This window comes from Poecile atricapillus, chromosome 15 (assembly GCF_030490865.1).
Source record: "Poecile atricapillus isolate bPoeAtr1 chromosome 15, bPoeAtr1.hap1, whole genome shotgun sequence".
Taxonomy (NCBI): domain Eukaryota; kingdom Metazoa; phylum Chordata; class Aves; order Passeriformes; family Paridae; genus Poecile; species Poecile atricapillus.
The window spans coordinates 5689887-5717455 of record NC_081263.1 but is presented as its reverse complement, the minus strand read 5'-3'; the positions used below and the strand labels follow the sequence as shown (position 1 = coordinate 5717455).

The 27569-nt window shown below is 48.7% G+C and overlaps 1 protein-coding gene across 2 annotated transcripts; it reads right to left on the bottom strand.

Annotated features, from left to right (window-relative positions):
• Nucleotides 1–7155: 7155 nt before the first annotated feature.
• SLC17A9 (solute carrier family 17 member 9) lies at nt 7156–27483 on the bottom strand. Of its 2 annotated transcripts, none has more exons than XM_058850787.1 (13): nt 27382–27483; nt 18990–19187; nt 17519–17658; nt 16785–16884; nt 15709–15839; nt 14866–14962; nt 13952–14048; nt 11915–12002; nt 11572–11606; nt 10918–11033; nt 10436–10491; nt 9873–9902; nt 7156–9787 (listed from the first exon to the last, which is right to left on the bottom strand). In XM_058850787.1, exons 2-13 carry the CDS (start codon nt 19160–19162, stop codon nt 9624–9626), a joined length of 1227 nt encoding a protein of 408 aa, XP_058706770.1. In that variant the 5' UTR covers nt 19163–19187; nt 27382–27483; the 3' UTR covers nt 7156–9623. The 2 variants fall into 2 exon arrangements, with proteins under 2 accessions (XP_058706770.1, XP_058706769.1); XM_058850786.1 differs by lacking the exon at nt 27382–27483 and adding an exon at nt 26945–27121.
• Between the last annotated feature and the right edge of the window lie 86 nt (nt 27484–27569).

Genomic DNA, 27569 nt, shown 5'->3' with positions numbered 1-27569 from the left:
CTGCCCTCAGCTGGACACAAATGCAGCTGCTGGGTCAACCACGGTGCAGAGCAGCTTCCAGGGACACCCTGGGTGCCAGGGTGGGGTTTTCTTGGATCCAGCTTTCCTCACAGACCCTACAAACACAGCAGCCTTTCCTCACCCATCCTGGAGCCAGGACCCATGGGCACAGCAGCGCCAGGGATTTAACTTTGAAACGACTTGCACTCAGCCTGGCTTTCCCCACACTAACCTTTCCTCCTCCCAGCCTTGAAAGTTAGAAACATCTTTTGTATTCCAGAGGCCAAAGGGCCAAACTTGCCTTTAATTAAAATGCATATTCTTTAATTAAAAGCCCCATAACACATGAAGGGCATTCATTGAAATACGATGTGTGACATAGTCATTACCCTGCTGTTAATTACTAATTAATGAAGCTATTTCAATTAATAGCTTCCCCACTGTCACTCTGGCTTTGACAGGGCTCCGTGCTGAGAAGCTGTAGTGGAATCACAGGCGATCGTAACTCCTGGAACAGCACCAAAAGGCATCAGCTGAATATTCATGTCGGACGACGTTAACACTTTTCAATTAAACATAATAAAGTAAAAGCTCCGTCAAAAGTGTATATCAAACATGCCTCAGCCTCTCCCTCTCCCCTTCTCCTCTTCCAGCTTGTCAAAAATAACTACAGAGAAGTAGGAGGGGAAAAAGTGGGGTTTTTTCCCTCTCCTTTCCACACTTCAGGCTGGGGCATCGTTTATCAAGCAAGAGGTGCTGCTGCTCGGGGGACGATTTACAAGGAGCCTGGGTGAGCACTTGGGCTCACAGGCAGCTCTTTCCTCTCCCCAGGCTGAGCTCTGCCTTGCTCTCCTGTTTCCTCTCCCTTTCCTACAGTAAAACTGCGGTGGGAAGCGGGCAGAGGCCCCCAGGTGCTTCCCCAGCTCTGTACAAATATTTGGGAGCCAAGGAACAAGACGTTTCCCTGCTGTGGTTAAAGCATTCATTCCCTAGAGCAGTTTTGATTACAGGGCTGTGTCTCCAAGGGGGATGCTGGTAAGGGCTGTTGCAAGGAGCAAATAAAAAAAAAGCTCTTTTGCAATTGATGATAAGTTATATCAGAGCTGAAAACTGCAGAGCGGAGCAGAGCTCTCTTGGGCGCCATCTGGTTGAAGTTTTCCACTCAAAACACTTGGAAAGTGAATCCAAGAGAAATTCCCGAGGAGTATTTCCAGATTGAGCCCCAAATGTTTTGTTTGAAGAGCTGTTGTTATGTCTGTTTCTTTTCACGCAGATCTTGGGGAGGGGGAGGAATCTTTTAGAGAGATGACATTATTTGCAGAAAGCTGGAAATTGGGAGAAAAGGAAGACATTGTCCAGCTGTCCCTGTTCAGGTACTCAGAGGTACAGAGAAGTCTCATATTCTGCTTTTGTTGCAGAAAGCAAAAAAAGATTATGACTTGATGTGGGATACTTCTACCATGGGGACAGGGAAGGGAGATTATTGTGATTCCTGCAGGAAAAAAGGGAAGAAAACACGAGGAACCACAAAAAGATGTTTCAATCTGTGTCTCAACTTGAAGTTTCTGCCTGAAGCTGAGCAAGATAACTCTCCTTGCATCGCCTGTTGGCAATGCACTGCTGAGGCATGAGCTAACACTCATCATGTGAGGGAACTAATAAATAAATCATGTGGTTTGCACTTATTCTTTGTGTCAGATCATGTTTCTGCATTTCAGTGTCCCAAACAGAGCAGTGGCACACCAGGCAATGTCCTTACTGCTGAGTGCTGAGCATCAGAAGGAAAAATTATTCATCCAGATTCCTGGTGGCTCTGAAGAAATGCAAATTCATTTTTTCTGTTTGCTGCTTGTTTCAAATTCTTGCTTTGCTCTCTCTGGGTTATCTACCAGGGGTGGTGTCACCTGTCCAAACGTGCCTGAAGGCCCTGGGTAGACAAACACCATCCCTGGGAGCCAGAATAAAGCAGGGACATAAGGAGGGGTAGGATGTACCCACCACTGGGATTTTCCCACCCACACCACTATCCCAGCCTCCTGGCCAGGTCTTTGCTTCTTCAGGAGTTAAAATCCCCCGTTCTCATCTCTGGCTCAGAGTGCTGGTATCCATCTCAGGCAGGTGGAGCTCCATCCTTCCTCCCATCCCGACCCTTCAGCTGCAGCCAGCTTGTCCCACCCCTTGTACTGAGCCAGGCTGTGGCCCTGTTTCCTTCCCCAAGCTCACAGACATGTAGATGATTGTCTTTGACACTTCATGGTTTCCTGCTCTGGTCCTCCTAGGCTGAGACTGGAAGCAAAAATCAAACCAGCTCTTGAATCCAAGGATTTCATTCTCAGAGGAGTGTGGCTGTGACACCCAGCGCTTCCTTGGCTCAGAGGGCAGCATGAAAATGAAGATCCTTCCCTACACTGTTTTCCTTTACTCTGCCTCATAACATCTGCATTTTTTATTTCATTCTTCTCCTCTTTTGACCATCACCAGCCCTTGTAAAGCAGCAAGGGCAGCCCAGCTGATCTATCCAAGCACCACTGAGGAGCCACCATTGTTTGCCCAGCTGCTTGACATCTAAAGCCTGGTCTCAGAGGTCTCAATTAGGGTGTGGGGCTGACTCGCCTCCACCTCTCCTGGGAAGAGGTTTTGCCTCTTCTGCTCAATTATAAACTGTGTCTCCTCCATGTGCAAGACAGACCAGGAGGGAGGGAGCTTTGGGCTGCTTTAGTTGTTACCTCTGAAGCATAATTCAGAGATGTGCATTGCTGTAAGACTTCACAGATTGCTCTTACAGTGTAATAGGCCCTTGATCTGCTGTGTTTGTGTAGAGCACAGAGGCCAAATTAATTAATTGGACAGAGCCCCATTTGGTTTGGATGCTGTGCCCCTCTCTCAGAGGGTGCTGCTGGTGGCAAGTGATGCTACACAGAGATTTCTCCGTGTTTCCCTGGTGCTGGAGTGACTTCTGTGCCTGCCTGGCATGTGTCTGGTTTTGTTCTTTATTGTTAAGAGTAAAGAAAATGCAGAATTCACACAAATCACTTTTCATATATTTACGTAATAAATCCTGTTGTTTTAAAAGATACCAGAGCTCAAATACCAGTGCTGAGAACTTCTGCTCTCTGTCTCCTGCCATTCCCAATGCTCCTTCTTGCCTGAAAATGAAGAAAAAAAAAAATGTTTCAGGCTATGTTGAGAGAAGTATTGGCTGAGATTGGAGCTGCTTCCCTGGAAATATTAATCCACCAAACACGGATGAATCTCCTGGAATAATCCTCTCTAATGCACGTTCAGGAAATCAATTCACTGCTTTATTCTTTAATCCAGAAATCTCCAAGGAGGAGGAGGAGGGAGAGGATGAACAGAAGAGGATAAAAAATTGGCACTGCACTTAAGGAAAAGAGAGAAAACCGTATCTTTGGTGAGAGCAGTGACACGTTCTTATGGTCAAAATTCACCTGCAAACACTGCAGCCCTGGGAATTGCCAAAATATGTAATTTCTTACTCATGCTCCAGTTTTTAGCTCTACATTAAACCTGCCTGAAATGGGTTATAAAGATGATTTTTGCTAAAGCAAAATTTAAATGTTGTACTCCCAGCTAACTCCAGGCATAAAATCCCCAAAGAACAGACACCAGTCTGAAAGTGTTTGTGGTGGTCCTGGATCCAAACCTTGTCCAGGTGCAGAGCAGCCTGTGCTCCACCAGCCCTGGCCCTCCTGGAAGGACAGCCCAGGGCTGTGCAAACATTTCTCAGGTCACCACTTTGTTGCAGTGCCTGTCCTACTTAGAGGCTTCTGTAAAATGAGATTGCAAGGACAGGAGTTTACACTGAGCTCTCGCTGGCCCAGGTGGCTCCTGCAATGGGAACTGCAGCCTCCAGCCCTTTCTAAAGCACAATTGTGTCCCAGATGGGCTGAAATAAAATGAAATAAGAGATCTCAATAAATTACTCATCTGAAGACCTCTTCTCTGATATCTGATTATGCTCCTGCTGATAATACTTCTTGTTCAGGGGGTTTATTTCACTAAATAACCAGTGACTGACCAGGGTCTGGGATGTAAAATAAGGGGACACATCCTCCCTCGCGTGAGCCTGGGGACACTTGGGGGGCTTGTCTGCTCCCCAAAACCTGCCAAGTGGTTTTGTGGAATGGAGGAGCTGGAGGGAGGATGCTGGAGGAGGCAGAGAAGATCTGCAGGCTCTGAGGAGCGGGTTGGCTCAGCAGCAAAACCAAGCAAAGGTGACTGAGACCAGGAAATTTGTGACACCAGGTTTGTGGGCACCTTTGGGGCAAAATTAAAGCAAATTATAGGAAGGCTCCTGTGCCCAGCCAGGGTCCACAGCAGCTCTGAGCATCTGAAGGGCTGAGGATGAGACTCATGGAACATCCACCCCACCTGTAGCTCACACACGGGAGAGGCTGTAAATGAGTGGGTTTGTCTGAAACTTGGTAGGAGAGGGGTGAAAAAACCCGACATTAAAGGAATTTAACAGCTGCAATGAGCCTAGATGGTTGCACAGGAAAATCCCCTGTCACCCACAAACAGTTTGCCTTTAATGAGAATGCAGGACATGCGCGAGTAGGTTGCTAATTCTTTGTGTAAAATTCTCCTGGTAATTGCTACACATGTACATTTCCATTGTCTTCCATGGAAATGGGATTGCAATCATTTTGCTTTGAGCTGAAATGAAAAACAGCTTTTTAGAGAACAGTGAATGTCAAAGTTGCAGAAGCTCATGCCCAGCATTGTGTTTGGAGACACAAGTGCGAGTCACCCATATACTGGGAGTTGTAAAGAGCAGGGGAAAGCAATTCGGGAAGGGGTTCTAGGGATCAGCCAAAGCTTTTCTGGCAGCTACTTCCTCAGTCAAATCATTAATTTTTCTTAATCCTTTGCAAAAAATCTGATGATTTTAGGAACAAAATTTTACAGTATATCAGTCCTGCTTTAGAAGGCCAAATCCAATTACTGGATAATGGGACTCTGGCCTCCCAGGAGCAGAGACACTTTGGAAGATGTGGGTTTATGTGGGGGTTTCATCTCATTCCATTATTGGATTAAAACCTACCCCACCCTTAATCCTGCACCAGGAACTGTGTAAGCAGGAGCTACACCAGTCTGGAAAGCAACTGGAGCACAAAACCCCTGGCACTGCTCAGAGATGCCCCCACGAACTGCACCGCAGGAGGATCGGTACTTTGGAGGAGCTGGTTGAAGGTAAAAGCTCCTTTTTAAACCCAAGTTGTACTTGTAGGAACTAAGACTGTTCTTCATGTGTTTTTCACACTCTGGAGACAGTTTACAAACCAAACCAGAAAAATTGTTTTGAAGAGAGAAACTAAACAGAGAAGAAAGGGGAGAGCACTTGAAGCTGCTGGTGGGAGCTTGATGCCCTGGACTGCAACCCCCTGCCATTGCTCCCCCCCCCATCACCCCATTTTTAATTACAAGCAGCCAAACTATAAAGACCTTAATGGATGTCTTAATTATTGCATTAAAGTTTGAAATGGAAAATTCCTCATTACTTGCCATGCAGTAGGTCACAGCTGCAATAAACGGTGATATTTTGCTTGTTACAGGACTGGGTGCCCTTTGAGAGCTGCTGTCTTTGGGGCATGTCCCGGCCCTGGGGAGCTGCCAGGTGGATGTTAGATCAGGTCTCTGCTGTGAGAGCATCTGCTTGTGTTTTCCAGGCAAAACTACCAGTGAGGAGTGCTCTTTGCTATCCCTTTCCTCCTCCAAATAGTGCTACTTTCCTCCTTGTTTTGCTTTTCCATCTGCTTGAATGTGTTTATTGATTTAGTGTTATGCAAACTGCAATAAAACAGGATCCTTCTGATGATCTCCAGCCAGCTATGGAATATATCCCAAACCATTTAAATACAAACCCAGCCCCAGCAGCAATATCAGAAGTACCTGATCAGCCTTTAAGGCCCTTTTGGACTGTGCCTGTCCCTGCTTGCTCAGGGCAGGCAGGAAAGCTGAGATCCAACCTGGGACCCTGACAATTTAAGGAATGTGACAGAAAAAAGACTGAAAAAAGGAAAGAAAAAAGAGAAAAAAATATTAAACAAAGACAAAACCACTAAACCCTTCTTTTCTGTCAGGATCTGCACAGCTGGAGAAGAGCAGGGCAGGCTTTAAGGTGGGTCTGTGGCTCCTTGAGCTGAAAAGCTTTAAATCACCTAAATGATCAAAAAAGCTCAAATGTGCATGTCAGAGGTTCTTGATACCTCTGTAAGGTGAGCAAAAAGACAGGGGAAGTTGAAGATAACCTGAACTCTGCTAAACTATCCTCAGCATCATTGTCATGCCACCAAGTTTCATGTTGTCTTTTTTTTCTAAATACATTGATGAGAAAATTAGAGTAATCTATGGTACTTAGAGATATTCTCTCGATTATATGACCCTAGGGCTGAGGTGTCAAAATTCACTTAATGACTATTTCTCCTTTTAAAACATGTCCAAAACTTTTCCTCCCTACAATAACTGTGCAATTGCCCTGTGAGGGGTGAAAGGGAGCACTGGGACAGCAAATCCTGGGGCTCCCAGAGGCAGCTCCAGCCACCAGCCAGGGCTGCAGGCGGGCAGGGTCAGTCTGTGCCAGCCAAACCATCCACACCAGCCAAGCTACCCGTGCCAGATGTGCCAGATGTGCCAGATGTGCCGGGCTCAGCACTCAGGCCGCCCAGGAGCTGCCACATCCCAGATCTCACAGCTCCCTCTGTTGGCATCTGCTCGAACCTATCAGTGAGGATATGTAAGGTGGAAGTGTATTTTTATTTTTTTTTCTAGCATGAGTGCCATCTGGAAGGCGATCCGCCTGGGGGTGTGTCCCACCTCACCCTAGAATCACTTCATTTGTGTCATTACTCTCAAAAAGTGACGCTGGATCGTGCCTGCTGATGCTTTACTGTCCACAGCTTTGCTAAAGGCAGCTTTTCATTCATTTTTCCCAAATCAGTGAGAAGCTGTAGCTGGATGAACTCTGAGTCTGCACAAGTACACGTGAGGATGCTGTGAAAATCTTCCACCCCAGATACTCTCCCTGCACAGCCTCTCCCGGGAGTTAATCACATCAAATATACTCCTCAGTCCCTCACTCATCACACAAATTAACACCTCTGCAGCCAAAGGAAAACCAGAGTTTGCAAATTATTCACTGCCTTTATTTTTTTAGGTTCTTCAATAGCAAAAACTCACAGACCACAAGCTTTGGCCTAAACAAATAATAGTACAGATATGCAAAACAGTTTCAATGCTTCACCAAAGAGGTATGATGACAATGAAACATATGCCTCGAGTGTAGGTCAAACATTTACTTTATTAGCCAGTTACAGAGACAGGTAACTCAGACAGCTCACTGGAATGTTAGCTGGATTCACAGAGAAGACACAGCCAAACCCTTTCCTTTGAAGATCAGTTCCAAATTTCCCAGCTGGCAGATCCAAGGGGTGGCCAAGCAGCCGGATTCAAATGGGAGTGATTTCAACTCCTCAGCTCCTCCACAAGAAATGCTGCAACCAGCAAAGAGAGCCAGAATTGGCTCCTTGTGCTCCTGACCTGCAGCACCAAATGGCCAGGGAAGATACTCAACCCCCACAAATCCCATGGGCTTGTTTTTTTATTCTGTCACTATAGAAAAGGCCATGCAAGCAATCTGCTCAGACTGGACAAAGGACAGGCTGACAGAGATGGCTGCACAGCCTCAGGCCTCTTTGGCAAGCCTGGCTGTGTTTGTGTTTGCTGTTACTGGGTGTTCTTCCCAATTTACCCACTGATTTAAGACTTCCCAGCAGCATTCCTGGCTCCTGGCTCTCCAGCACCCCAATAAAGAGTGGTACCTATGGTGGCAAACAGCCTTCTAGAGAAAAAAAGAGCACAGAAAGAAAAAAATAAAATATTTTCTTATCTCTCTGTCCCCAGTCAGGCCACATAATTCTTTATTCTCTTGGGAAGACATCAGGCAGTTGCATCCTTATCCCTAACTCTGCCCAGTAAGTGGTTGAGCTCAGTTTGGTGATGCCCATTAGTGTCTCTGCAATTAAAAGGCTGTCAGTATTTTCACTACAAATCAGCCTATTCAGAAACTTTACATGGCCCAAACAGGTCTTCCAAGAAGAAATTTGGCCAATAAAAAAAAGGTGAGGAAGAGGACAATGGGAATTTTATTTTTTTTCCCCTGAACCTATAGCTTTCCTGCACTGCAAGCTCCTTGGGAAATCTGCTCCTCAGCCTGAGTTTTCTGGTAAACACTAAAGAAACCCAAGAGATCCTTTCAGGCTGTAATCAAGGAATTGGAGGAAAAGCAATGAATTGCTTTAACATTAAATTCACCTTTGAAATTGGTCCTACAGAACCAAACACTGGAGGCTGGTAGAGCCTCCCCTCTGAGAAACAGCATTGGATTTGGTGGGGGTGCCACTCAAAACAAGCATGCAGAATCAGGCCTCAAGTACATAAAATACAGGATTTGATGCTTAAATTTTAAAATACTTATAAATAACTTTAAGACATTCAGACTCAGAGGTGTCCACAGCCAAGTATTTCCCTCTGACACAGGGAACCACAGGGATCCACATCCCTATGGATGCCCAGTGCAGGAATTTGATTTATGCTTAACATAGAAACAAAACCTGCCCATGCCAAGCTCTTTGGAAAGTCTCCCCCAGCCCTTTGAGAGCACATGGAGGACACATCTAATCATGCAGAAAGCATTTGGGAGCTGTAGATCCACAGCACAGAGTGTGACCAGTTCTTCCCACACATTCACAGCGTTTGACAAAACAGCTCCACAGAGGGATTCCTCTGCTGCTGCTGCACTGTAAGGTCAGCCCAGCTAAGCCTGGCCCCAGGGGACAGCTCAGCTCTGCTCTCACGGTGGAGCTGCTCCACCTGGGCTCAGGGCTGGGGTGAAGCCACCACGGAGAGAAGGGAGACCTTGGACAAAGCCAAGCTTGGCTTGGAGCGCTCTCCCTGCCCCGTGACAGCAGCACTGACACAGCCCCATGGCCCTGGGTCCAGGACACACATCCAGCCACACATCCCCTGAAGGGAGGCCTGGAATTCACCTCACAGCCCTGGAAACACGGCTGGCTCCTGCTGCAGAACGAAGGCACGCGCGGGGGTGAAGAGCAGAGGTACTGGTTGGGATGTTCCTGTCACACCTCAGAGGACACCTGGTGGCCAAGCAGCCCCAGAGCCTGGTGGTCCCAGGACAGCAGAGCATGGGAGCCCCATTCCCACATGGAGAGGCAGCTCCCCTCAAGAGGCCACGGATCCACAGCAGCCTTGGGAGACAGGCCAGGTCAGCTGCTTTGGCCACAAGGATATTCATCCATGAGACACAGACTGGGACAAACTGGTCCCACAGACCCTGTCCTCACTGGAGACGTTGAGCTGGGTGGCTCTGCAAGCCACCAGCTACAGCCCTGAGCAAAAAAATGAACTCTAAATTTCTTTTCTCCCACGGGTCTCATCCAGACCCATTATGTACTTGGTTTCAGCATATTTTTTTCCTTTTAAAACATCTAAAAAAGAAAAGTAAAACATTCTTTGGCACTTGTGCAAGAATGACCCATAGATGTGACATTCTCCTGTCCTTCAGCTGCTTCTTGGGCTCATCCCTAAAGATCCACATACACAGAGTCCGTGTCCACCCTCTGGGCCTCTCCAAAGAGGAGGAATGTGCAGAGCCCAATGCTGTTCACAGCAGCCACCAGGTTGAAAACAGAAATCCAGGAGCCAGTGGTCTCGATCAGGTATCCAGCCAGGTACACACAAACGACACCTGCAGAGAAGAGAAACACATGCAAAGGCTCTGGGCTGGATCCTGCTCTCCACAGGAAAGGATGAGCTGCAGGAAAGTACTTTACCTAGGAGAGCTCCACCTGTATTTGCAACCCCTGGAAAGAAAAAGTGTGAAAAGAAATTGTGAAAACACAGATACACGAGCCATTTTATCACAGCTCCCACCAACCCCCAGTCTGCATGTTGGGAAAAATGCCTTTCTGATCATGGAATCACTGACTGGTTTGAGCAGGGATGGACCTTAAAGCTCATCTCGTTCCATCCTCCTGCCATGGGCAGGGACACCTTCCACTAGCCCTGCTCCAAGCCCCATCCAGCCTGGCCTTGGACACTTCCAGGGATGGGGCAGCCACAGCTTCTCTGGACAACTGGCAGAGAGCACTGCCACAGCCCCAGCCCATCCCTGGGTGCAGCAGAACATCTCACAGATATAAAAAAGGCACCTTGGTGGTGCTACCTGCCCCCAGCACTGGCAGGTTTATCAAAGAAGGAAACTGAGGCTGCACACACAGAGTAGACACTGCCCAGAGCTGCTCCTGCTCAAATCCTGCTGCTGATGACCAGGTCCCCCCAAGAGATGCCACCTCTCCAGCACAGAAACCCCACAGAAACCCCACAGAATCCTTACCAAACAGCAAGCCAGCACACGAGGGGGCCAGGTCCTGCACGTTTACTGAAATGCCACTGGTAAGAAACAGAGGGGGCAAAATAAATGTCTGCTGAATGGAACATGACTGCTTTTCCATCCTTTACACACTTCGCTTTGTCAAACACAAGGAAAGGTCCTGGACCAGAAATGGCACTGGCAGGAGAAGGGAGGTGCTGAAAATAAAGCAGGTGAGTATCAGAAGGAAAACAATTCAACTCTAAGAGTTCAGAGGGGCCACAATGGAATCCCCCTCCTGCTCCATCTCCCTCATACTGGCCAGTCCAAGCCCTTCCATGCTAGAAGTTTGCTGGATTATTTCCAAACCCCAGGGCACTAAACTCCACCAGCCTCACAGGCTCCCAAACACAATGCTCAGGCGAGTGCCAGGATGGAGGCAGCCTCCTCTGAGACCCCAAATGTGCAGGGGAGCTGAGGGCCACTGTCCCCATGGTTCTCCTTACCTGTGGTTAAAGGTCTGCAGCCCAACAGAGGCCGAGGCAAACACTATTGCTTTGCAGAAACTGGAGGTCTGGCCCAGGCACAAAGCAAAAATGCTTGAGAGACCAGAGCCAATGACCTGGAAAAAAGGGAAAATGAAACACCACAGCACGTTTCTGTAAGGAACAAAGCAACTCCTGACACAAACAAACTGTTCCCTTTTCCAGTGGTGTGAGTTTGTGTGCACCCTGTGCTCCTCTTTTTTCCCCCCTCAATGTTCTTGTGTCAGAGGTCTGTCCAGAGGGATGTGATGCTGCAGATCAGAGGATACACTGTGCTCTAACCCAGCATTTCTATTTCTGTTCACCCTTGTACTGCTGCTTCCTCAGTACCTCAGGGATCATTTGGAATGACCAGGGACAGGTTGTGAAAGAAAACTCCTTCAGAGTGTTCAATGCTACCTTCACTGTGCTCAATGATCCAGGCTCTGCTCCTCACCAGGGTTTTCCTCTGGATTTCCTTCCACATGTCCTGACCATCAGTTAATGTGCAAAGCCAGAAGATCTTTCCTGTTTCCATCTATAACCCCCAACCCAGCTCCATACAAGGTCTAGTCTGCCATGTAATCAGAGTTTAGCTGGTAATTCAGGTGTCTCCCACAGCTTCAGCTCTCTTACCTGCATGAACTTACGAATGGTGATGGTTCTGTACCCTGGAGAAGAAAGGGACACTTGGAGTTAAGCACAGCTCACTTTGTTGTCCAGCCAGGAAACTACAAAGTAGATTTCAGATGCCCAGATTCCATCTCCAGGTGGGTATTATGAATGAAGTCAAAGGGAGCCCCAAACACTTGGATGGGATTTGGACACAGGAGAATTTGTTCTGCTTTTGTACCAGAACCTCACAATGTCTGTTTGCTGGGTCTTCTCCCTACCAACAAACCCACCTCCTCCCACCCAGGTCCTCTTCCCACATCATGTAAGATTCCTTTTTTGAGGAAAAGCAGTAAAGAACTCTCACCTTGACTGATTAAATGATCAGACAGAAATCCACTGAACAAGCTTGTTGGAATTGCAACCAGCCAGGGGACCACATTAAACACCCAACCCTGAAAAAAGTGAAAATCAAGACAGATTTATTGTCAGAGCTGAGTTTGTTTGCAAATATTTTGACAGTCTGTGGTACCTGTAGAAAGGAGAAATAATGAAGCACTCAGGACTTGTTGCAGCACCTCTACCCCCTTTGCAGAGCCAGCTCTCAGCTGCACCATGCCCCACTCCAAGCTCTGTGAGCGAGCAGGTGCATCACAGGGCTGCAGCATTTGTAGATTTGCTGTCTTTCCTCCTTCCCCATCAATGCTCTATCCAGGGGAGAGGCAGAAAACTTTGGGAAAGAGGGATTAAACGTGTCAAGGTTTACTGCTCAGTGAGGTGATGTGGTGGTGAGCCACAGAGCCCTGGGAAGCTCAGTGTGGGTTTCCTGTGGGTCCCCAGAAAAGCTGCTGGCAAAATTTCCAGCAGCTTCCAGCTCATTAGCAGCATTACTGTGTGAGGCTGAGGGAGCAGAGCTGGATTTTCTAATGGCAGGATTAGGTAACCTTATGGGCAGCAACATCCTTCGGCCTATTTTCAATTAAGTGAGCTGCAGCTGTAATCACAGACGATTTGTGGTCAGCTGGATTACAGCTGCTCTGGGGCACTTTGGTGCCCAGATCCCACAGGAGCTGAAATCAGTGTGGGCTGGGCTGGATTTCATCTCAGCTGGCTGAACCTACTCATCCATCCATGCATCCATCACCCCCATTGCTCAGAGCCCATCTCCCCTTCCTGTCTGGCTTCACGATGCATGGGAGGGCTCAATAATCTTGTTTTTGAGTAATCCTGTTAAAGCTGCTCCTGGAAATCCAGGAGGGGTCTATCTGTATCTTTCCATGCCTTTGAAATTTGGGTCTGGGTCATTTTTGACAATGTTAGCCCATGGGCTTTGTGGGGTGGTGCTTCTGCTGTCTGTTAACAGCAGCTGGGGCTGCTCAGCACATCCACCCCAACCCTGTCTCATCCCACAGCCCATCACCCTGAGCCAAACCCTCCATCAGCCTCACTCAGGTGGCCACAGGCAGCTGCCCAGCTCACCTGCAGCAAGGGATTTTGGCCAGCAGGTGCCACAGGCTCCCCACATTAGGGATTATCATCCATCCTTTAAAATGAAGCAGCCTCAGCCCCCCTTGCAAGCAGCACGGAGTGATTATCAGCTGCAGGAGCACTCTATAGAGCATCTTACATAAGGGCACCATGATATAATGCCTAACAGATGGTAAATTACTGCTGCACAAGCACATTACTCGAGGTGCACAGATCTTGTCACAACAATATGTTTGCTGGTTTAACACATGATTTTAATATAAATATCAAGTATGCCATAAAGAGCTTTACATATGTAATATGAAAAGGCATTTGTAAGCAGCTCTGGAAATTGTAAAAACCTAACAGAGCCATTGTGGAGAAGGCTGAGTCTCTCTGAGAAAATACCAGCTCTCAGCCAAATGAGTCCTGCCTGGCTTTCTGAGAAATGAGAGTATCATTTGTGCTGAGGAGAGGGAAGCTTTTGTACTATTTTTGAAGTACACATAATTAATGGTAATTATCGTTTTCACAAGCAGGTCTGAGCTGTACAATGTTAGTCCAGCTAAAGACCCTGTAAAAAACTAAGGGTGAATGGTGGTTATTTGCAACAGCATAATGTCATGAGCTTTGTTCTAGTTGAAAATTGTCTTTTCCTCAGAAGAGAAGCAGTCTAAAACCCAATACAACCTGCTCTTCCCTGCACCCCTCAGCATCCCTAAACAAGCAACTAGAATCCAGCCTCTGCAACCTGCAGAGATCTCCAAAAGTATGTGCAGGGGTGCCACAGCTCCTAACCCCACAGGGAAACCTCTCACCTTCTCCTGCCCTCACCAAACCCCTCTGCCATCATCTTCCTCCCTCTCCAAGCCCTTTTGGCAGGTACCCAGCACAGCCTCCTCGGAACAGCAACACCTCTGCTTTGGAGCCAACCCACCTTTGACTCGGGAAAAGTTTCCTTAAAGAAAGTCGGCAGCCAGGAGAGGAGGGTGAAGAAGGTGCTGGCCGTGGAGAGCTGAGCGATGATGACAGCCCTGAAAATACACAGCTGAGAGGAAACAATCAGCAGTGACAGGTCATGCTGGCTGGGAAACGGGCACTCCACATTTCAGCTCCTAGCAGAAATCCCTGGGATTTTTGTCATGGATAACCACTCCTTTCAGCTTTCTCCTAGCAGCTGGTTCCCTCGCTGCCCCACGCACAGCCCCGGGGCCAGACCAGGTTAATTGAAGGGCTAATTATGCCACTGCATTTCCCTCCGCTCCCTTCCAGCCCTGCAGGAGCCCTCCTGCTCTAAGAGATGTTCTTTAGGGTTTTCTAGGGATTTGTTATCAGCTCCATTGTTATTCAAGGCAGGAATGGGTTTGCTGCCCTGCAGCCCCAGCATCTTCCTCCTCCCCACCTCAAAACAGCCCTTGGGAACAGCTTGGATGAGCTTCTGCAGCATCCCAAAGGAAAAACAGCCATTAAAAAGATGTTTGCCAGCAATGAGAACACAGCCCGTGCCACCCAGTGCCCCTGAGCAGCGCTCCTTAGGAGCCCATTACAATCTGCATTTCTAACGAGACCCCTGGAAAAAATCACTCCAGAGGATTCATCCAGGGGGAACAGCCTGGGAACGAGGAAGATTTGCCAGTAAATTCGAGCCTGACAGTCCTCTGGACAGACCATAAACCACCTTTGCCAAGCTTACCTTTTCAGTTCTTTCTTTATACAGAAGGAATCAGAAAACTACTTCTGCTTCTCAAATATATAAATAAGTAGACAAAAACCACAGAGGCAGAAAAAATAAGCCCAGAGAGGAGAAAACAGAGGATGCTCCCAGCCTGGCCAATGCATGCAGCTGCCTACCAGATCGGTGCTTTCCTAAACAGCTGCTTCCAGGGAACTTTGGTCTGCTTGGGTATCGAGAGGCCTCTTGTTAAATAGTTCATGGGGATGGTGAGCTCTGCAGGGAATAGAACATCCAAAGGAAAGCTGTGGTCAGTAATTACCTGTGCAGCTTGAGACAGCCCTGAGGCACTGCTGTACAACCACTTTTAATCTCCTTCTAACCCTTGGGCTTTTGGCTCTACCAGCATGGAATGTTCATGAAAACACCTTGTTACACTGACCAAAATTTTTCCACACCCCTCCCCACCCAGCCACCTTCACCCATGTGTTATATCTCTTTTATAATTAAACAAAAGTCCCTCAGCAGGGACTGGGTTTGGATTCTGTGCAGCACCAGGCACACACCCACCTCCCAGTGAGCTGGGCTCCTACATACCACACTCACCCTAATAATGCTGTAGCCAGGTGTAATGGTTTGTCCATATGTGGAATTACTCCTAGGCAGTTATTTGGGAAGAGATTTTGTGGATTAACTGGTTTTTAAAAGCTCTATGTGTAGATGCTCTTAGTTTGGAGTAAGTATCTTGCCCTGCTTTAGCTTAATCCACTTTGAAGATCATGCTCTGTTTTGTGTTTTCACTGGTGCTTAAAGAGTACTGAGGAGCCAGATCAGGCTCTCAGCAATGATATAATCCAGCATGGGACTTGAAATAGGAAATCAGCATTACAAGAGCTCAAATCCTCCTTTTTGGGTTGGGGATCTTGGGTGAGACACAGCGTGTATTATAGAACACATCTGAGCAAAAGGCCTTTGTGTAAAACCAGGAGCACTGTCAGCCCCAGGGATGCTGCTGGACTCACCTTTCTCACTCAGGAGGTATTTGCAGGTGCAATAAACCCAGAGCAAAGTGAGCAAACCAGAGAAGTAGAAAACACTTTCCCAGCCATACCAGTCCAGGAGGAGAGATCCTGCACCACCAATCAGCAATGTTCTGCAAGGGAAACCACTCGGATGTACTGGCCTGGCTGGGAGCTCAGGCTGAGCACATCGATGGGAGACTCTTCCTGGGGTCAGCGCTGTGCCACTGAAACACAGAATCCTAAAATGATTTGGGTTGAAGGGACCTTAAAGCTCATCTTGTTCCTTCCCCTGCCATGGGCAGGGACACCTTGCACTGTCCCAGATTGCTCCAAACCCTGTGCAGCCTGGCCTTGGACACTGCCAGAGGATCCAGAGGCAGCCACAGCTGCTCTGGGCACCCTGTGCCAGGGCCTGCCCACCCTCACAGGGGAGAATGTCTCAGTCACTGCATGTGTGGGTGCTGCCACCAGCCCCACCATGGCTCTGCAACCTGTTCTATTCCCTGAGTGGCATCTCAGGCCAGATCCTCACTGGCAGGAGAAATCCCAAAGGGACCTCACCATCACCTCCCCCACACTGAAAAATGGTCATTGAGGAAAGAAAAGGAGGTTGCTGGTGTGCAGTATCCCAGAGAATGTGTAAAGCAGCAAAAGAAATGAGAACACTGCAAAACTAAGTGATATTTATATTTGGCTTTTAAGCAACCCTTCCATTTAGAAAGGAAATTCTGATGGACATCAGCAGAGGTGGAGAATTCTTCTCATCTATCAGAGAGGACAGGTGACAAGTGGCAGCCTAACCCTTGCTCCTCCTACTGAATTTTGCTGTTTCCCATAGTAATTAAATGTTGCAAAGAGTCTTCAAAGTCTGGTTTGAAAAGGAAAACAACACATAAATCCTTGGCAGGCAGGACAGCAACTGCCTGAGGCTTCCTCAGCTGCAGCCCGAGTCCTTGAGGACCTGTGAATCCACATGTACTTTGGGCTGTGAGTTTTGCCTCCAACTATTTAATGGCATTTCATCACATTTGACGTCCAGAGACTGTCACTTGCTGCTCAAAGGCCTTTGAACTCACCCAAACTGTGATCCAGTCCCCACTGTGCTGTAGGTGAAGGCTCGCTCGCTCTCCCGGACCCTCTGGGACAGCAGGCTGGCCAGGGATGGGAAATAAACCCCTGAGACAAACAGGAGCAAGGCAGGGAGCAGTAAGGCAAAACAAAAGCAAATTTAAACAATCCAGAGTGAGCTAAACACTGAGGCAAAGCAGGAAAGCCTTTGATGAATTCAAAACAGGGATATAAAATAAACTGAGTGGATCCATTGCCATCAAAGGTTTGTTTGTGCCTTCTCTGTAATCCTGTTTCATCATCACTGCTGCTTCTGTAAATCCATCAGTGCCAATGCACTTCCCAGTGCTGCAGCTTGGAAAGAGGGAAGGAAAATCACCCCAAATTATCCAAAAGTTTTGTCAAGGGCCAATTTTCTCTGAGTTTTTTGAAGGACTTTTAAAATGTGGAAAACCAGACATGACCAGAGATGTTTTCCAAAGCCAGCAGCCTCTGTCTGGCAGAGAGATTTCTACAGGGGAATGACTTGTCAGTGACTTTCTCTAGAAATGTCACTGTTTTTTCCCATGGAAGTTGTGGATGTGGAGGCAGTTTTGAGGCAGAGAACTGCTCAGAACCCACGGGAAGGGCTCATGCCCTGCAAACCACAGGATTTGCATCTCAACGTGCTACACATGAGCCTCTGCACAAGGAAGCCCCTGAACAGACAGACACACAGACACACTCAGGACAGGGGTCTCACCTTGCAGCAGCCCCATGAGGAACCTGGAGGAGGTCATAAAAACCAGATGGGCTGAAGTGATGTGGGTGAGCAGCGGGGTGAGGACTGTGAGCAACCCCCAGGCTGATGCTGAAAGGAGAAGGACCTTCTCACCTCCTATTCTGGAAGACAGAAAACACATTATCAAAGATAGGAGGGCCAAAGGGCAAAATCCTCCAGTCCACACTCAGCTGCCCTTCCTAGTCTAGCCTGTTTTTAAGAGCAACCTTTTGGTCAAACCTGTTCTTCTCTTGGCCCTTGGGGAGGAGCTCTGACCTTTTCCCTTCCCAGCTCCTGGCAGCACTGCCCATCCAACTCCAGCTGATCCCAGAGATCTCAGCACTGAGCCACTCAGGTCTCTGATGGTGGTGGTGGGAAGCCCAACTGCTGCCACCTTTCTACCTCTCTTAATCAGTGATGGTGTTTTCCATTTGCTCTTTTACATCATCAGCTCTGCCTTTTCCCATTCAGGTTGTTCTGGGTGTTTTCTTGTGAACTCTTAAGGACCCTAATTAAATAGCACACTGCACTGCACCGATAATGCATCCCTTCCAGGCATGTGCTCCTCACAAAAGATTTCATAAAAAAGCTTTCTCAGTAAGAATAGATTGGCTGGGGAAAGGGACTCAAGCAGGTAATGATTCAGAACCTCCCTTACAGCCAGCTGGGGAAAATGTTTGGTTTTTAATTCATATGACACAATGGAGATAGTTTTTCTAAACATGATGGAAACAGTGTATGGGGACTTGCTTGAGAAAAGACTGCAAAAGAATATAGGGCAGAAAGACTGGAAGTGCTGAACTGAAAACAAAGACTTTTATGAGCTTTCACTGGACTGGGGCTGAGAATGTCTTTCCAGTCATTCTGGTGTGTTCAGAATAACCTGCAGTTATCCTGATAAGCAGCATTTTAATACCACATCAACAGTTCTTCCTTTATCCTAAACCCTGTACGGCTCTGCAAGGTGTAAGAGGGAGAGAAAAAGACCTGAGCATCTCAAGGAGTCTTTACTTCATTTCTCTTGAGAAGCCTCCTCTCCAGCTGATGTTCTGACAAAACTCCAGGGATATCTTTTTCTCTTGACTTTTACTTTTATTCTAAGGCACTAAATAAATCTCTGGGCGTATAACACACTCTCGATGTTCTCTTTGACTAGTACTCCATTTTATATTCTCTCCCTTTGTGTTTAATTACACCAGTGCAGATCAAACTGAAAAAACTGTATTCACAGAATCCTGGAATCACTTCCAGGGATGAGACACCCACAGCTTCTATCTAGACAGTCTGAACTACCCACATCCCTTCTCAAACAGAGCTTCTCCCCATGGACACACTTGACCCTCCACCCCATCACTGTGAAACTTGGCTCTGCCACAGCTCACACTGGAACCGAGGGGTCAAAGCCAAGCTAAGTGTCATTAAAACAAGAAAACATGAGTATAATTTCCAGTACTGATCACTGATGTGTCCTCCAACAATCTGTGTCAAGCAGTAGCCCCAGAAGAAGCTGCTGAGCACGACGCCGAACTGCTTCTTGTCCCAGTCGAAGCGGGAGCTGAGGGCCACGGCGCAGATGGGCACGGTGACACGGGCACAGTACAGCAGGCACGTCCCCAGCAGCAGCATCAGCGTCCACACACGGGACTCAGGCCTGCAGGGATGGAGAGAAAGGTGGGGAAAGGGCAGGGGGGATGCTGGGCCCCGTGGGTCCGTGCTCAGCCAGGATTTAGGGGTCGAGCTGGCCTTGCAAGCCGAGTCTGCCTCCATAAAATGAAGGCCAACACAACTCCCCCGGGGCACAGAGGTTCTGACACAGAGTGTATCCCATCTGCTTTTAGGAACAATGCCAACTTCATCCCAAACACTGTTCAGCCCCAGCAGCAATGTCTGTCCATGGGCTGCAAGGTGCTTGGACATCACTGGCTGTGGAAAGAGGGAAAGGGAGGAAGGAACCTGGCTTGTTTGCTTTTTCTCCACCAAACAAGAAACTGCTCTTTAAAATACAATGATAACAAAGGAAAGGTCAGGGCATGAGGTTAGAAGTGCCTGCATGAGACACACCTCTTGGCAGCAAACATTAGTTATTTGGCATTTCTACCCACTCCTCAGGGGAGGTGGTCTGTGTGTTACCCTTCCTAAGAAGGAGAGATATCAGGAATTCTTTAGAGAGACAAGACTTGATGGATCTGAAGAGCTCAGAGAGAAAAGCAAAATAATTAAGCCTGGACAGATAAGAAATTTTAGATAATAAGAGTGAAAATATGTTAACAGAATATATATTTCTGGTGCATGAGTTCTCAGCCTCAAGAAAGGGCTCCTACGGGCTGGAAGTAAGCAAGAGGAAAGTTAATGATTGTTTCTGGAGCAAACAAACACATTTTGCTGCAAATATCAGCAAATAGGTAAATCCTTCTGCCTTCTCTCAGCCACGACATTTTGGGTCCCCCCTTTGGCAGTGAATTACAGAGTTAAAAGCTGAGTAAGAACACCCATTATTGGTACTATTTGTATTTGATTATTTCTATGCCCAGAGGCCAGAGCACAAAGCACAGAGCTAACAGACTCTGCTCCAGAGGAATTCACTGTACCAGGGCAGTAACCTCTGGGCTTTCCACCCTGCTAAACACACCCATGTGGGAAACAACCCGGGTCACCTTTTATATCAAACAGAGAGCTGATTTCTCTGTACTGGAATTATGATAAATGTGGGTTAATCCCACACAGCACAAACCCATTTATAAAGGTGTAAATGGGCCATCACAGGGGGGACGTGAAGGAACAATGAGAAGCAGAACAGGCGGGCAGGTGAACCTGCTGGAGGTGGATTTATTGCTGTTTCCTGACAAGGCAGATAAGCAGCTCAGTGCTAACCTCTGGCAGGAGGAACTGGAAGTGTTTCAATCGGTGTTTAGAAGCTTGGAACCATTGTTAGTGTGCACACACACGAGTGCACAAGGTAACACAGAAGCTGGCAAACCTCACCTGTTCTTGCTGGAGGAATGAGTAACCAGGGGTTCACCTCACCCAGCCATTTCAACCAGCTGGGAAATGCTCTTCGAGTCCCTCATGGGCTTGCCCTGAGAGGAAGCCATCTTCAATTGTATCTCCATTTGCTGCAAAACCAAAGGTGGGCTGGTTTTTAATCACCAGCCCCAGCCAGTTCCAGGAACAGTGGCTCCACTGACTCCAGCTTGCCACAGAAAAGCACAGGGAAATCAAAGGCTCCAGGACACTGCATGTCTGGGTCAGAGGAACCCCAGCAGGATAACATGGGTAGGAGGTTTTGGGTATAAGTCCCCCACCAAAGGCAGAGGGCAGGTGGGGATAACCAGCCAGGGAAAACCTTCCAGAGATCCCTCAGGGATGGGATGCTACCAGGTCCAGCTCCTGCCTGCCCTGCCCAAATGGGCTGTTGCCTGTCTGGGGCTGTAATCTCTGTTATCTCCAACAGCACAGCACTGATAAATTTGTGCTATTGAACCTGCAACAATCGAGGTGACAGAGTAAAGCACAGCAGCCAGTGATGTGTGCAAGTATTTTCTATTATTTAGCCACCAAGATAGTTTCCTAAATTGTACTTTTCCCCTGCAGCAAAGGGAGACCTCTATTAGCTTTCACTGGAGTGGCGCTGAGAATGTCTTTCCAGTCATTCTGGTGTGTTCAGAATAACCTGCAGTTATCCTGATAAGCAGCATTTTAATACCACATCAACAGTTCTTCCTGTATCCTAAACCCTGTACGGCTCTGCAAGGTGTAAGAGGGAGAGAAAAAGACCTGAGCATCTCAAGGAGTCTTTACTCCATTCCTCTTGAGAAGCCTCCTCTCCAGCTGATGTTCTGACAAAACTCCAGGGATATCTTTTTCTCTTGGCTTTTATTTTTATTCCAAAGCACTAAATAAATCTCTGGGCGTATAACACACTCTCGATGTTCTCTTTGACTAGTACTCCATTCTATATTCTCTTCCTTTATGTTTAATTACATCAGTAGGGATTATGCTCACAACAAGTGGAGAATGTAAGGATGGCTTCAGACTGCCACCTCCTCCACAGGCAGCACATCCAGCTAGGAAAATCCATCCAAGGAAATATGAGTGTCAAATGTAATCAGTAGCTGCTCACACCCACCTGGAAGCATGGCAGGAATGATTTCCTTGCAAGGACAATGACGTGTTTGCATCACAGGAAAGAGCTTTGTAAATGCATTTTCTCCTAATTATAGTTATCACAGAGGCTGCAGATGACTCAACATTCTGCTCAGTGCAAAACAACAACAGCAGAGGTTACATGGGAGGAACCTGGACTAGCACAAAGACAGGAATTAAAACCCTCCTTCCAAAACTAAGGAATACTGACAAATCAAAGAAAGTTTTCGTGGGTGAAATTAACCATCTGAGAAGTGAAACTTCACCAATGTTAACAAATTAAATCTAATGAATCCCCTGATGAGGGAGGGAGACAGAATGTGCTGCAGATAACCAGCCTAAATCAGAACACAGGAAATCACAGCCACTGCTGTCACTGGTGCCACCACACCTGACCAAGCATCTCCCACCAAGCCTGGCTGGGCCAGTCCTGGCTGTATGTGACAGACACATCTGTGAGAGGGGCCAGCCCCCCACACCATTGGCAGGGAATCACTGGAGCTTGTCTAATTGATGTAATTTGGTGCTGTGTGATGGCAGCGGCTCCTCAGTGCCCAGCCTGTGCCCTCCTGACCTGCAATCCCCTTCTCCCCACCAGACAGGCACTGCAGGTGCATCCCCTCCTGCACACCACCGAGACCCTCTTCACTGAGCAAAGCAGCCATGCAGCTAGGAACACTTCCTATTTCACAAACCTGCAACCACCACCCAGACTATAATTAGCCTGAGCCCTAGTGACTCCTCCTGGGTGGCTTTTTGAGCAGCCCTGTCTGATGTCCCTTGGTTCTCCTCCTCCAAATGCAGCCTTGGGCACTGGGTGGAAATGGCTTTGCTTCCAAGCATCCACTGGTTTCCCTGAGACCCGGCTCCCAGCAACCAAATGGATCCCCCACACAGTGGTTAGGATGGATTTTCAAGGATGCCTGAGATCCCCAAAGGGGCAAAAGTAAGCTGACCTGTCTGGCAGTGGAAACAGAGTCAGCAGCACAGCGTATCTTTATTTGCAGTGTGTTTTCCTGCTGGAGGAATTTCTCCAGTAGATGCCACAGAGCAAATATTTATTCAACTTTATTTCTCTTGACTCGCCTCCCTCCTTTCCCCCAGTCTGCAGGGCTTTGGCAGACACTGCAGGTCACTGTTGAGATGGACTCTCTGGAGCTCAGGCTGCCAATTCCATCCCAGTTTAGCCCCCTCCAAGGCATGAGTCTGGACAGCCAGGTATTTTCAGGTGGTAAGAGAGCTGTGTTAGACAGCAAGACTATGAACAGCCTGTCCCAGCAACAGCTCTTGGCCAGAAGCCATCTGCAATATCTGTGGGTGTTTTCCATAACTGGAAGAAGAGCTGGGAGCTGCAGCTCCTGATCTGCACAGGATGGGCACAGGGACCATCAGCAGAGCACGACGCCCACCTCCCAGGGAGAGCATCTCTACCTCAGGTCCCCTCTGTTTCTAAAAGAGATTAGAAACATTTCTGTGGGAGATGCACGGAGAGCACATCAGTGCAGCCACCCCAGTGCCCTCAGTCCTCTCTGGGCACTCCCCAGACCCTGCCAGACCCCCAGGGCAGGATGGGGATGAGCCCACACGGTGGTACCAAGCTCCCAGCCATGCCACCAGCTCCAAACCCAGGACACCCAGCAGCCCAAGGCCACCTCCCAGGGGACTGTCCCCAGCACGGGCAGCTGGTGCCTGTGGTCCCCCTGTGCTTGGTCACCTGTCAACCACCGTGTGTCAACACTTCCCTCCTCATCACCCATTCCCAGGCCCGTGGGATCATCTCTCTCTTTCCAGCCTACCAGCCTATAGCTTTAATTTACAGTAACCTCCACCACAAGCAGAACTGACTGACGTGGCACCAACACAGCAGCCATGCAGACACTCCTGTGCCAGGAGATAATACCCAGGTTATTTTTAACCCTGTTTGACAGTCCTTTCACTTCTCACTCTTTGTTTTTCTCAACAATTTCTCCTTCAAAATCTAACACGCTTGTCAAGAGAAAGGCTTGGAGTAATTTCCCCCCCTCCTCAAGCAGATTTTGTCATGCTGTAGACCAGCTCCAAGCTAATGATTTATCACTGTCAAAAGTAGCTTTGGGGTTTGGAGGAGAGTTGTTGGATTTTTTTATTTTTTTTCCCAATCCAGCTAGAAGCCAGCAAGAGCAGCACAGAGGACACAGGGCTTTTTTTTTTCCTGGGAAAGCTGCTGGCTTCCTGTCCGCCTCCTGTGCTCAAGCTCCCTCCACAGAGCCGCAGATGGCAACAAAGTGGTGTTCAGCAAACGAGCCCTGGGTTTATTCCCTCTCTTCGATTCTTGCTTTCGGCAAAAGCAAAGATGAAATTAGATTTCAGCAGCTCATATGAGCTGGAAGTAGTTGTTGAGTCCAGGTGGAGGTGATGAGAAAACATAATAATAAAGCAGAGGCATGTTTTGCACACTGATGTGAGGGCATACATGGATCAGGCAGGAATGAAACGTGTGCCCTGCTTACGTTTTCCATGTGAAAAAAGTTCTAAGCAAGGTCACTATTAAACCCAGGGTGAGGAACTTGTAAAACAAAAATCTCAACCACCAAAAATACCTCAACCAACTAAAGCTGCAGCCTTATGTTGACAAAAGATGAGGGCACAGAACTCAGAAAAGACAACTGACTGTTGTCTCTGGGCAAAGATCAGGTGACTGGAGACCAGCCTGTGGCCAGGGTAAGACTCCTTTTATCTCTGGAGCTTAAAGAAACTGCTATAATCACCCTTTGTCTTCAGGTGTAGCCAGAGGCTGGGAGATGCAGAGTGGCTTCAGGAGTTATTTGCTTCCCAGGACACAGTGACTTTTCATGCTGCATTTCTCTCCTGGAGGGACCATCCGAAATGTGAGCCCCACATCCACTGCTGGATCTGCTGGTGGCTTTGTCAGCAACCTTCAGCAAGTGATTTCTCTTTTCATTGCTTTGGTCTTCCTCAGTTAAACCAGAGATGCTTAAACACATCCACTGCTCAAGTGGTCCTGCTTTGGCATGTTAGGATCAGCACTGAGAAATGATCTCTAACTGTCCAGATGTGCTACATAAGCACGAGGGCTTTTTCAAACCCCAAACAGAAATCCCCAAGTGCTGTTCTTGGAAGAGATATGTGATAATGGAGCCATTGGAAACCTGCAGAAAAATTTGGGAAAGGCAGGCAGGAGAAAACACAAGGCAAGAGGAGTGGAAGAGGAAGGAAAAGCCAGTTGAAAAAAGGGAGGACAAAAGAAGAAGAAGCATGAACAAAGACGGAAAAAAAAACCTGCCAAAATAACTGTTTATCTCTCCTTGCACTGACAGATCTTGGAAGGCTGCCTGGCATGTCTTTTGTTGGAGCATGAAAGGAGAACCCATGTCACTTCCCCCACTTGATAACACCTTGCCTCCATGGCAATAACTCACTGCTTGGAAACTATGAAAGTTATTTATTTGCATATACTGTTCACAAATTGTGCTCCAAATTCACTTCACCCAATGAGGTACATCATACAACCTGACAAACCTGCTCGAATGATCTGGTAGCTCAGACCCCCTTTCTGCTCCCCCTCACTCACCCTCCACCTGCCCCGTTTACTTTAGGCCATAAAACCTCCATAAAACCTCCCCGAAGAAGGGCTGTGACCACGTGTGTGTCTACACTAAACAACGGGGACATGATCTCAGCTTCTGTAAACTACAGCAATATAGATAATGATCTGACGTGCCTTAGGGTTATCCTGCTGCTCTTTCCCATTAACAGGATTCTCTCAATTATTAGCAGCACTCAGCACGGTCAGAATCACTTAAATGCCTGTCTCGATCAACAGGCTGTCTTCATCCCTTTTGTTTTGGAAAGTGTTATCTATGTTTTGCATTTTTCGGAGATTTGAGAAACAGGAGGGCTTGTTCTGGTCAAATGGGTTTTTTTTTGTTTTTTTTTTTTCCTAGAGGAGAAACCGATAAAGTTTTGCCTCGTGAAAATCTGGTGTTGGGTCCCACCACTCCCACTTCACAAAGTCTTAGGGAAAAGTTAGCGAGGGAGAGACAGAGAGAAAGAATTTTCCTAAGTGCTTTAGGGGGAAAGAATCTTCGAATGTTAAGCGCCTCTGTGCCAAAGGTCTTCTTTAACACCCACCCGGGTACTCTTAAGGTGAGCGTGGATTTGATGAGACTTCCCAATCTCTGAGCGCAGGAAAAGCCTCCCTCGGGACTGCAGTTTAAAGCCGGCTCTCAGCCTGCAGCCACTGCAGAAAGGAATGGGTGAGGAACACCAACTCATCCACGGCTGATTGCTGCTGGAAGGGCAATCCCTGCCCTCGGCCTCGTGCTCCTGTGCCCTGGCACTGTGTCACCTGTCCTGCGGCTGTCCCGCTGCCCTCCTGCCAGGGCACAGTGTGACCCCAAGGAGAGGGGAGCCCCAGGGCTGGCCACCACAGCCAGACAGCAGCCAGCTGAAAGCGAGCCGAATTTCCAAAGCACAGGGAGTCCAGGGGCTCCCAGCTTGGAAAAGCCTCTGACCATGAATTGCAGCTGCCCCACTGGTACTTTGGAATCATCTCCCCCCACCTCGGACAGGAGAAGGGGCTGATCCTGAGGTCTTTGTGCTGCATGACTTTCCCAGGGTGGCAGAGGAGTAGCACCGTCCCAGGTGTCCCAGTCTGCTCCAAACACTGGATCACCCTGCCTTCGCCTGTGCCCCTGCTGTCAAAAGTGGTCACTGGGGGTTTAACTGCATTTTAATGACTTTACATCGAGAGCAGTTCAAGCTGTCTAGCTGCTGCCCAGCTCCTATTCCCGACTTTATCTTAATGAATGACTATCGCCAGTACAAACATCCCCACTGGAACACTTCGATAAGAACCTCATAGCGGTTTTGTGTTTAATTCACTGATCACAGGCCAGAAATAAGCTCAATAGTTGTTTTTTTCCCCAACCCTGTTTTTCACAGTAATTCCCTATCTGCACCCTTCCTTCTACCGTCTCTGCTGGAGTCCGGGGAGTGCGACAGCGGACCCGCCCGGGGCGGTGGGACCGTGTCCCTCCCGGCGGGCAGCAACGGGGACGGGGACAGGAGGGTCCCTGCCCGACGGGGAGCACCAAGCACCTCCGAAATCGCCTCTCCGGGAGCGCTGCGGGCCGCCCGACCCCCTCCATCCCGGAGCCGCGTCTCTCCCAGGAGCTGCGGGCGGCGGGGACCGAGGATGCCGGGGGTGCCCGGGGAGCGCCGGCAGCAGCGGAGCGGCTTTCCCGGGAGCGGGTCCAGCCTTACCTGGACCAGTACGGCTCGGCGCCGCCATCCCGCCTCATGCTGTCGCGGGATGTTCCCAGAGGCACATTCCTGCCGCCGCCCCCCGCGGCCATGCGGGCAGCGCCTTCCGCCTCCCCGGCTCACATCGCTCGGCCGCCCGCTGCCTCCCTCCCCCGCCGGGCCGCGGCCACGTGTCAGCGCCTGCCGCCGCCCCCGCCCGCCGTGCCGGGAAGTCCCGCCCGGCCCGGTGCCGGTCCCGCTCTGCGGCCACGGGCAGCATCGAACCCGCGGAGCCGGGGAGCTCCGGGGGGCAGGTGCCGGCCCGCGCCCCCTCCGGCACCGGCGAACCGCGGGGTTCTGCTCGTTCCCTCTCCTCCGGTATTCACTGACACCCCCATGGGCCGCAGCGAGGGCAGGGAAAGAGGGACGGAGCACGGTCTGTCCTCCCGATCCCTTACCTGGGCAAGGAATCGCTCCCTGCTCCCGCAGCTCGCACGGGTTTGCCGGCAATAAAGTCCCTGCTCCTGCTTTTTAAGGATTAGAAGCGAGTATGACATTTGTTTCCGAAGGTAAAATAAATAGGGATAAGTGTTACAGCTTGATTTATGTCTGTTGGATAAAGGTGCTGCCCTGCTGTATCTGAAAG